General features: G+C 31.1%; 1 protein-coding gene across 1 annotated transcript; it reads left to right on the top strand.

Annotated features, from left to right (window-relative positions):
• Positions 1–3818: 3818 nt before the first annotated feature.
• LOC102665135 (zinc-finger homeodomain protein 2) lies at positions 3819–4259 on the top strand. The gene has a single exon (XM_006593174.1). The coding sequence runs from the start codon at positions 3819–3821 to the stop codon at positions 4257–4259; it is 441 nt and encodes a 146-aa protein (XP_006593237.1).
• Positions 4260–12016: the final 7757 nt, after the last annotated feature.

The following is a 12016-nucleotide window of genomic DNA, read 5'->3' as shown; positions in this document are numbered from 1 at the left end:
AATGGACACTTACTTTTTAAAATAATAATAATATGGTATTTATAATACTCTTTAATTAATGTCCATAAAATAGTCTGTAGTTGGACTCTTATTTTAAAAATATTAAAATATGATATTTTTATTATTAATATTTTTAATAATGATTTTCTAATTTTACTTTTTTATTTTTTTTTTATCTAGGGAACAATGATTAACATGTGGTAGTAAATTATATTTATTAACTAATTGGTTTAGGATTTAAATCCTGATTTATCAAATATTATTTTTAAGAAGGTATATTTAATGTTAATTAATACTCTATCCGTTCACATTATACTTGTTGGTTATTTTATATACATCTAGAAAAATTAATAAATGGATGAAAGATGATAATAATTTTACAAAATTAACTTGATGGTGATCAATTAATTTTTACTTTTTTAGTTCATATCATTATTATTAATATAAGGTATATAAGTGGAAAAAATAATTAATATTACATTAAAAAATTAAAATAATAATTATTGTAGGATAACTTTTTTTACAAAGATGATTAGTATGGGACGGAGGAAATATTTGTGAGCGAAATATGTAAAAAAAAAATACTGGTGAGCGAAAGAACTGTAAAAAATATAGTGACGAATATAAATTTTTTAAATTTGTCTTTAAATTATAATTTTCCAACGTATTTTCTGCAAAATATTAAACGGACTTAATATTTTTAATTATATATATAATTATATTAGAAATATTAAATTCATTTAGTTACAGCTTATCATTACTTATTCCCTGGATATTTTACACACTATAATATTTTCAGACATATTTTTCTGCAAAATATTTTAAAAAATGAAAATTTTAATAAATAAATTTGTAAGAAAATTCATAGAAGTATATATGAATTTTATTGTAATTTTTATTCTTAAAATATAAATAATTTTATAAGAAAATTTATAGAAAAACTATATATAAAAATATTCCTGCAAATTTTGAAAATAAAAAAAAATTGTGAGCAAATAAATCTAGAGACAAAATTTGCAGGACAATTAGCAACAAGCGTAAAAGTTTTCCTACATAATTATTTTCTAACGTTATTTAAATATGCAGGAAAAATATATAATAGATAACTGTGATAAATGTTGCAGAAGTTGTTGAAAAAGGTTTACATCTTGTTGATTATTTCTTTGTCATTTACCGTGCATTTTTTATTTATTAAGTATGATATAAGATGCGGAATATTTACTTCACTTTGTTAAATACCAATTAATGAGCGTTGATACGTGGGGGACATCTAACGATAATTTGTGTTTGGTTTTTTATGTGTACAAAATATTTTTAGAATCCCAGTTATACGGTGTAAACGAAATTAATATCTAAATAAGTGAATTAAAAAATATTTGTGATCTTTAACATAAGATAACAAAAAAATACCAATGACTAATTAATTTCTTTCAAAAAAATAATTAATTAATTTTAATAAATCTCTTATTTTAATCACTTTTTTTTATTTACAATATTACTTAGACTTATGTGGAGTTTATTTAAGCTAATAAAATAATTTATGACTTTTGTAAGCTTTTTCCATTTTATTTCAATAAACTTTTGGGCGTAATAGTTTATGAAATTACTTTTAATTTATTTATTTTATAGTCAATTTTAATACGCTTAAATTTGACTACCGCTTAATTCAAATTAGATAAATCAATTGTAATTTGTAATTGGGCGTAGTATAACATAACTTCTTATGATAATTAAAAACTTATATGTCCCAAAAACTTATTGAATAAGTATTTAATTCTTATATTCCAGCACATCTTTACTAATAGAGTTTATTATTGTAATCTAATTATAAATGATTGTTGATAGAATTTTTTAATAATTTTTATAAAAATCATTTAATTATCATGATGATTTATAACTAAATTATTGTGTAAAATTTGTTCCGTGCTTACTTTTTTCTCTTACTAGTATAAATATTTTTTTCCAAGGTAGAAATAAAAAATAATCAGATACGAGTACAATAGTTATGAACCTCAAATATGCGTGTGTAAAAAATGAGTTACAACGGCACACAAAGATACAATCAATTTGAAGAAAGAGTCATAAAGAGGCAATAAATGATCATATTTAATGTAATAAAAAAATTCATTAATATGTAAATTAAATGAATGACTATAAATTAAATATCATAACCGTCAATTCAACCTTCAATTTTGACTTTTCAATTCCATTAATTAGTTGGACATTATTATAGGAGATACGATAAGAAAAAAACACCATATAATTTAATGTTTTTTTTACATCAGGTAATCATTAATGATCACCTTAATAAAAAAAATTTGAAAATATTTTTTTATTATTATGTAAATAATAAATTATTATTATTATTATTATTATAATTTGTAAAAAAATCAATAATAATCAAACACGAGTAACAAGTCTTATAAAATATACAATAACTAATGCATTTAAAAAATATTATTATGAAGTTAAAAAATCTAAAACTAATAACATTTATAGAAGAAAAAGGAGAAAATCTTGGATTGAAATTCTCTCACTAACACAAATTGATAATTAAAAACTAATATTTATCAATAAAAAAAATATTACACATTATTCAACTAACTAGATTATACTCTTTTATATTATACTTTGTAATTTAAGTTTTATAAAATAAATAAATAAATAATATTAATCATTCAAAAAAATTGATAATTAATATTTTGATTAAGAAACATATAGCTAATTGCCAAATCGTTGTGCCAACAAGTTTTATTATTTAGTTTTTTTTCCAAAATAAATTGTTTACTTTAGAAAAACCAAATTCATTTAGTCTTAATCGTGCATATATAATTATTATATGATTGTGATTAATTCTTTTTATTCTTTATTTATAGTACACCTCCTAGGTATATATATTTCGGTGAATAAAATTCTACACCCTTAAATTCATTGTGAACCTCAGAATTTATTAAGATCTTGAGACTCAAGTACGACCTTTATCCTTATATATGTGACTATTTAAAAAAAAAATATTTTGTTTTTTATAAGATTTTTTTCAAATTATTTCTTGCATTAATTTTTTTAATCAAAATATTATAATTATTTTATAATTTTTTTTATAAATCATAAATGGTATAAAATATTAAGAAAAATTCATTCTCTCACTTGCGAAGGTTAGAGAAGATAATTAACACACATTAATTAATTAATCAAGTAGAAATAGTGAAAAGATGAATCCTTCAATTCTTAAATATAATTTATAAAAATATAAATATAAATTATTAATAAATAAAATAATAATAAATATACTAATCAACTTTGTTAGTTCTTATGAATTAATTTTAAAAAATTATATAAAAAATATAGTATAAGAAATAAATTATAATACTAATTAAAAGAAATTAGTTAACATTGCTAACTTTACCAATCTCATATAAAAAATAAACTTTCTTTCTAGATTTATTTTTCCTCAAACTTGATATTAAAAATAAAACAAAAAGTCATTAAAAGTAAATTTTCAATTAAATGAAAAATATTTTTAAGATAATATCATTAAATAAAATAAAAGTAATTAATATTTATTTATTGAAGCACTATTTTTTTATTTCCTTGATTCATAAATAAGCACATGAAGAATCCATTATATAATAGTAATATGGTGTAACAAGACACGTTTTAGGATGGAGATGAGACCCGTCACAAGATGCATCAAAACCATATTAGAAGTGGACACGTACACTCATGCTCCTCCATCACCATTCTATTTAAGCCTCACCCCCTCGATGCGAATGCACACACATCCTTCCATATCAATTAACCTGCTCCTTAATTTCACCATGTCTAATATAAACATCAATCATCCACTACCAATAGATGAGGTGGTGACCTACAAGGAGTGTTTGCATAACCATTCAGCAGCACTTGGTCATGTCACCTATGATGGTTGTGTCAAATATATCGCCGGTGAGGATGCTCTCTTGTGTGCTTGTTGTGGCTGCCACCGAAACTTTCACCACAAGAACACCATTTTTACCGCTGAGCCCCAAACTCAAACACCGGATCAAGTGCAAGAGATGAGGTCCAAGAGGAAAAAGAGGACTACCTTCTCGTCAGAGCATAAGAACAAGCTGATTAGGTTTGCTGAGAGTGTGGGGTGGAAACCTCGAAAGGAAAAGAAGGACGAAATTGAAAGCTTCTGCTCTGAGATGGGAATCACCCGTAGGATGTTCATTGTATGGCTCATCAACAACCGTCACCGGGCAATCAATAATGCTTAGAAGTTGTTCATTTCATCGTCATGGTTGAATTAGTCTTGGCACTTGGCATTAATAAGATCACTCTGATCAAGCTCAAACTAAGTTTGTTCAGGAAGTTGGGTTTCTTTGTCAGTTTTAACTTCTTTTTTTTTCACCATCTTTTAGCTCTGTTTTGTTCTCTTAATGTAACTGTACTGCCTTGGCTTTTAGTGATCATTCAGTCCATGTACCTTAATTTCTTATATGCGTTGTTTTGGAATGCGTTTTTCATTTCCTTCTCTCTTTCTTTAAACTACCTTCAAAATATACAATTTTTATGTTTGGCTTGATTGTTTATTTACTAAGCCATAATGGGGTTTATAAGAATTATTGCTATTTTTTTATTAATTGAGCTAATGAAGATCTAAAAAGAAACCAGAAGACAAACTGCAAACGAAATTCACTTGTTTCTAATCTTGCCTCTCATCCCTTTTCCTCACAATTAGAAAGCATCATGCCAATTAATAAAAATTTCATTGATCAATTTTATATTAGGTTTGGACAAGATTAACAAATTTTGTATCTCATCTCTATTTCATTTTAAATCCAACCAATCTAACACTTTTCCCAACCTCTTTGTCGCTTCTTGTTTTCCTTGGTGATGGTGTTTGTGTTTCATGTTGTTTCCCATTGATGAGTGTGTACTATTGCTAAAGGTAAAAAGAAAATGAGTAGACTACAATTGAAAGGATGCATGCCCACACTTGTATTCATATCAATAGGTAAATATAGAAACCAATTCAAAAGTCAGACCAAATAATAGAATTCATACAATAAAAAATAGTAAAATGAAAGTTTAAAATTTAATTTATTTTGAAAAAAGGCAAAAATCTAAGGCCTAGAGGGTAAGAAAGGGTTGTGATCTAGTTAGCGGTGGGCACGAATTAAGGGGAATGGTTACGCTTCTAAGAATTAAGAATTGTTAAGATTCTAAGATTAGAGACACATTGATTTGAGTAAATTGAAGTGAAGCAGAGACAATACACAAATGACAACGTGACTTTTCTCTAAATGTAATGTAAAATATGGTGGCATTATTGACATGGCGCTCTCTAACAGGAGGTGATAGGTGATTTTTGTCTACAACTGCAATAGGATTCAATCAATCTACCATTTATATCATTGACTATTTTTGTATATTTGTATTTATTGCTACAATATTAAAATGAAAATTTTATTCTATAAAATTAATATATATTACTAATTCAATGACATTGATAAATGTCACTATCAAAGTAGGGTAATGAGCTAGGTTAGAAAATAATTAGATAAGGAAACAAAATTCGTTTCCCTTCCAACTATCATCTTTGCCACAATAGTTAGTCTATCACACTAACCCTCACCCTTTTAGAGCTTATTACCCTACTTCTTGCTTTTAATTGAATGTTTAAAAATGATTTGTTTTGATAAAAAAAAGGAAAAAATCCAAGGTTAAGAGAGGAAGAAAGGGTTGTGATCCATTTAATAGTGGGAATGAATTAATGAAAATGGTAAAACTTCTTAGAATTGGTCAGTTGCTGAAATGAAATATGTGTTGGATTGAAGTAAAGTGAAGACAAGACACAAAAAACATTAATTTTCTCCAATGTAGAATTGAGGTGACAATATGTGGCACTCTCTAGTTGGAGGAGACAGGTAATTTTCGTCCACAAATTATAATAAAATTCAATTAATCTAGCTACCATTAATATCATTGATTATTTTTGTATATTTTAATTTATAGCTACACAATATTAAAATGAAAAATGTATTTTATGAAATTAATATATATTACTAATTAAATGACATTAATAAATGTTACTATCAAAATCAATATTTTTTTTTGCATGCTGAGGGAGTTAGGTTATAAAATAATTAGATAAGAAATAAATTCATTTCCCTTCTAACTTTCATCGCTGCCCCAATAGTCCATCACCCTAACCTTCACCCTTTTAGAGCTCATTGCCCTATTTCATGTCTGTGATTAAAAGTTTAAAATAATTTATTTTGAAAAAAGGAAAAAATCCAAGGCCAAGAGAGAAAGAAAATGGTGGTGATCCATTTAGTATTGGGCACGGATCAAGGGAAATGGTAAAACTTCTAAGAATTGGTTAGACTCTGAAATGAAAGATGTGTTGATCACAAAAACACAAAAAAAACATTAATTTTCTCTAATGTAGAATTGAGGTGACATTATGTGGCACTCTCTAATTGGAGGAGATAGGTGATTTTCATCTACAAACTATAATAGGATTCAATTAATATACCATTTATATCATCGATTATTTTTGTATATTTTTATTTACCGCTACAATATTAAAATGAAAAACGCATTCCATAACAATAAATATATATTACTAATTAAATGACATTAATAAATGTTGCTATTAAAGTCAACATGTTTTTTAGATTGAAGGTTGCAAACAATCAGATAAGAAAAAAAAATTTCCTCATCCAACTATCATTATTGTCGCAAGAGTTCATCACTCCAACCTTCACCCTTTTAGAGGTTTTACCCCTACTTCATTCTTGTAGTTGTCGAAACCAAAAAGGCTCCTCTACATCTACCTCCTATTTCTCTCCTTTTTTCATTCATTGTCCTTGCTTACCTCTGTCTTTGAATCCCTTCACATTTAGGTCCTAACTTTATCTTCTTCTCTAGTCTCAAAATCCATGACATCGAACTTGTCTCATATGCCATGGTTTCTAGGTAAATTGTTTTATCACATTTGATTTATTCTCTTTGTGTTGTGGTGCGCCTGAACGTGCGTGAGCAAGTTTTATGTTGTAGACATGAGGAAGGATAACATCAAGGTGTTTATGATGCATTCTCTAATTGGTTGAGTTGTGAACCCCCAATCATTTTAATTTGGTAATTGAATGATAACTTGGTTGTTTTATTGTTCTTGGTGCTTTACCCATTTTTTGTCTTTTGATTTGAGTAGTGAGAAATTGTGTGTGGATACATTTAAATGATGTTTCCTATGATTTGTGGGGTTTGTTATGATTGGTATGGTTGACTTTTGATTCTTATATACTTAGAGCGTATTTTTAAGTTTTTGGAACCTTTGGGGAAATATTATGCAGAAAAATGCAGATTTGGGACTCTTTGTCAGTCAATTTTTGTTGAGAAAACACAATAATTTGTTTGCCAAAATCGAGATAAAAACAAGTTGAGCTATAAGTAATTTTCCTAGGGGGAATGCAAATTTTTCCAAGAGAGGGGAATTTTGCTGGGCAAATTTAATGATAGAATTAGGAAAAAATGATTTGTATGAAAGTTGTAGCCCTATATATTAAATAACTAACCAATTTAGTTTCACTAAAAAATAATGTCTAAAACTCAATATATGATCAAATTAGTGAGCAAAGGTCGATATGTCAAGATTATGTGATGAGTGTCTATTCTTCCTAATTTTAGGCATAGTAGATGATAAAACTTGATTTTGAGGTCAACATAGAAGTGATAATTACTTTATGGAGGTCATAGTAGCATAGGAGAAAAAGTGACTATATATTGTGTTAGGCAACTATATGTTTGTAAGGGGTTCTGGGCATAACATCAATAATAACTGCCTCCTCTCACAACATTGAGGTCTTTGAATCTTGTGCAATTTCCTTGCTTTGTTGCCTCTATGTGTCAAAATAATTGCTAGTTGTATATTGATACCCTCACCTACATACGAGTCATCAAGTGAGCTATGACTATGTTGAACATAACCGTAACAAACAAAAAGCTATGCATGCATCTCATCTTTTCATTAAGAATTTCAAAAATCCCTATGCCTTCTCAAAACTTTCTAATAATATATAGGGTAAATAGTAATTATATGGTAAGTTCAGTTCGTTAGCATCAATGAAATAGTCAACATAACACAAAGGGACAAAAATGTCAAAAAAATGATTGCCAACATGACTGTTGAATAAATTGGACCAAAATAGTTTCCATTGGACTAATTTGTCATATCCCAAATTTTGTTTCATTTAGGAGTAAAATATAGTTTAATTTTCATCTTTCTTCCTTTTTTATAGTTACAAGCATAACATTACAATAAACGCTTAAAAAATACAAAAGCAATCGTAAGTTAGAACAAATATAATGATAAGTATAATATTAATTAATAAGCATAACTTCTCAGTTGTTCTACTGATAGGCCCACTAACAAGCAATAGGATGGCACGAGTGAAAGGCCCAAAAGAAGAATTGTCACTCCAAGACACTTAACAAATTATGTCTAAATTCAGGGTAATATGCTAGTTTGATCTTTTACAAATGCTTGTCAGTTAGTTAGTGCTTGCTGTAGTGGAGTAGTGCCAGTTGTCCTTTCTATTAGTAATGGATTTCCTTTTCTGTTAGTATTGTATTAGTGGAGCATTTCTTAGTTTGTTATTCTATTTTCGCTCTCTCTATATATGTAACCTTTGGTTGAACAATAAAACAAGCAGAAACTTGACAAACTTCCTCTTCCGATTCTAATATTTCTTCTCCCTGTATGCATCATCTTGGTGCTTTCATTGAATATGGCAGAATCAACACGCTCAAGACTAACATCGATCGCATTGAGGATGTTATCCCCCGTGTATCCCACAAGTTGGAGGACCTATGTCAAAAGGTGACCCACCTAAAGGCAACCTCTCATTCACCAACATCATCCACAACCCATCATAATCCACATCACTCATCCCCTTCTTCTCTTCGTATGAAGCTGGAAGTACCGCGATTTGACGGTTCCAATCCCTTTGGTTGGATTTTCAAGATCAACCAATTTTTTGCTTACCACGACACACCGAAATGTGACTGTCTTACGATTGCTTCTTTTTATATGGAAGGACCAGCGCTAGCATGGTTCCAATGGATGTCGAGGAACAACCAACTTTTGTCATGGACCGCTTTCTTGTAGGCATTAGAGACCTGATTTGCTCATTCTCAATAAAAGGATCCTACTGGCACCCTATTGAAGCTAACACAAAAGGGCACCATCACTGAGTATCTCTCTGAATTCGAATCCCTTGCCAATCGAATCATTGGTCTTCCGCCAACCTTCTTATTGAGCTGTTTTGTTTCTGGTTTAGCACTGGGAATTTGGTAGGAGGTCCAAGCCTCACAACCTTTGACTATGGTGCAGGCTTCAACCTTGGTCCGTCTCCAGGAAGAAAAGATTGAAGACTCTCATCAGCCCTTTCGATGATGATCACTGATGCTTCTTACTTCAGGTCCGCCCCCTCCTCGGGTACCCCCTTTGTCACCCACACCTGGTCTCTTGCTGACACCACCAAAACATACATCTATCCCATTCAAACGACTGTCATTAGAAGACCTCGCCCTGTTCCAGGAGAAGGGTTTGTGCTTTAACTATGACGAGAAATTTAGCCGTGGTCACAAGTGCACCTCCAAACTCTTCCTCCTCATTGCCGACGACAATGACAATTCTCATCATGATTTGCTCATCTATGTAGATGGTTGCGCTGAAGAGTAGGGTGCTTGTTAACCGATTGGCAAGTGCACCAATTCGTCTAAGTAGTAATTAAAATGGTAAGACCGAGTGTCGAGTTCATAGGGACTTTGACTGTACTCAGAGTTTGTATATGTCCAATTTTAAGCAATCAATGAACTAAAATTGATATTGGTCAAATGATGATACAAAATATAAAATTTGACATAAATGAAGATAATTAAGTAGAGAACATTAAAGAGATAGAATACAAACACTCAGGGGGTGAGTTGCCGGTTGAAGTAGAATTACGGAGCGTGTTGAGACTCAACCTACCAAAACTACTCTTGATGCAACATTAATGGTTTTCCACTATTTAACGTTATTTCGATTATTACCTTCATCCACTAACATACCCTAACCATGATTCCTCATGTGAAAGAGCCTAAATTACCTAATTTCACTCCTAATCCCTTAAGAGCTATATCAAATAATTTGCTTTAAGAATAAAGATGCATAGAAAAGGCTAAATAATACTATTCTATCCCTAGACATGGATTACCTAGATGCTCTTTTCAAGTTCTTAGGAGATAAACATTTTCCAATGAATAAACCCTATAACACTACATGAGCATGGGTGATCAAGCCATAAACATGATATTAAGCACAGAAAAGAGACAATAATATCAAAATAACATTAAATAGATAGTTAGAATCATTACATCAAGAGTGTTTGGTAGTTGAGCTCCCAATAATGGGTGGTTTAGTCTCTCATTGTCATGAGAGACTTACTAATACAAAAAGAAAGCAAGAGGCATGGAAGAAAATGAAGGAAAGGGTCCCCAAGTGAATGGATTTTCTCTCTTCTCTCGTGCCCTAGCTTCTCATTTTTTGGTCCCCCAAAAGAATTGCTTGATTTTCCCCTTCTTTCTCCTTTAAAACATAGCACAATCGTGTTTTGCGATATTGATCATGCGCTAAGCTGGCATGTGCTCGCTAAGCGCACATGCAAAGTCCAGCTGACATAAGTGACTATGCGCTAAGTCGCAAGTTGCAGGCTAAGTCGCAGATGCGCGCTAAGCCTAACCTCCAAGTAGGCTCCTCACGCTGAGCGGTTGTTGACACACTGAGCGAGCTGCCCCAATTCTTCAACCATCTTCCAGGCCTCCTACTATGTAATTCTACAAAAAATACACTCCAAAACATTGTAAATTAGATAACTTAAGCATTTATTGGACAAAAACTCAAAAGAAGCTAAATTCCTAATGTTCTAACATAAAAGAAGCAATAAAAGAGAGGAAAATTAGAAATTGCTATGTGATTTAAATATTTAAATTACATAAGCATATCAATTATCAGTACCGAGCCCTTCCCAGCCCAAATTAGCCTACACGTGCTTTCAAGCCATATGGCTCCTGAGACTCTACGCTTATTTGCCTCTTAAAGGGTCAGCAAGTGTGGATATTAATTGATGGCAGTAATACCCACAATTTTATCCAAGAACGGTTAGTTCTAGCACTAGGCCTATCCACCCAATCCACTCAGCCACTGAAGGTCATGGTGGGCAATGGACACCAGCTCGAGTGCCATTAGTGGTGCAGGGATATCGCTCTTCAGGTTCAAGACCAACAATTCTTGGTCAACTTCCATGTCCTTCCGCTATATGGTGTCGATCTTGTACTCGGAGTCGAGTGGTTGAAGTCATTGGGTCCAGTCCTCACATACTACAATGACCTCACCATGAAATTCCTTCTCGATGGCAAAGTTGTTGAATTAAAAGGGGAACACGAAGGCACTGCAAAATCAATTACAACTCACTAGCTACGTTGACTTGTCCAAACCCATGGAGCTAGCGAGTTCTTTCATCTCCGCATTGAGCCCCCTTCAACCCAAACTTCCAAGCTGCCATATCCAGTACCCGAAATAGAGACCTTAATTCAACAATTCCAACATTTGTTTCAGGTCCCAACATCATTACCTTTATCCCGTAACACGAATCATGCAATTAATCTTCGACCCAACTCCGAACCAATGAATGTTAGGCCGTATCGCTACCCTTATTTCTAGAAATAGGAAATTGAACTTCAGGTGGACTCTATGTTGAAGAATGGAGTCATCAGACCAAGCACGAGCCCCTTTTCATCTCTGGTTTTGCTGGTGAAGAAGCGTGACGAGTCTTGGCGTTTCTGCGTTGATTATCGAGCTCTTAATGCCATCACCATTAAGGATAGGTTCCTTATTCCCACGGTGGATAAATTATTGGACGAATTAGGAAGAGCACAATGGTTCTCGAAGCTTGACTTGCTTCAAGGGTACCATCAAATTTTG

Source organism: Glycine max, chromosome 12 (genome assembly GCF_000004515.6).
Source record: "Glycine max cultivar Williams 82 chromosome 12, Glycine_max_v4.0, whole genome shotgun sequence".
Taxonomy (NCBI): domain Eukaryota; kingdom Viridiplantae; phylum Streptophyta; class Magnoliopsida; order Fabales; family Fabaceae; genus Glycine; species Glycine max.
Note: the sequence above shows the minus strand (reverse complement) of the source record. Positions and strands in the feature narration are given on the sequence as shown.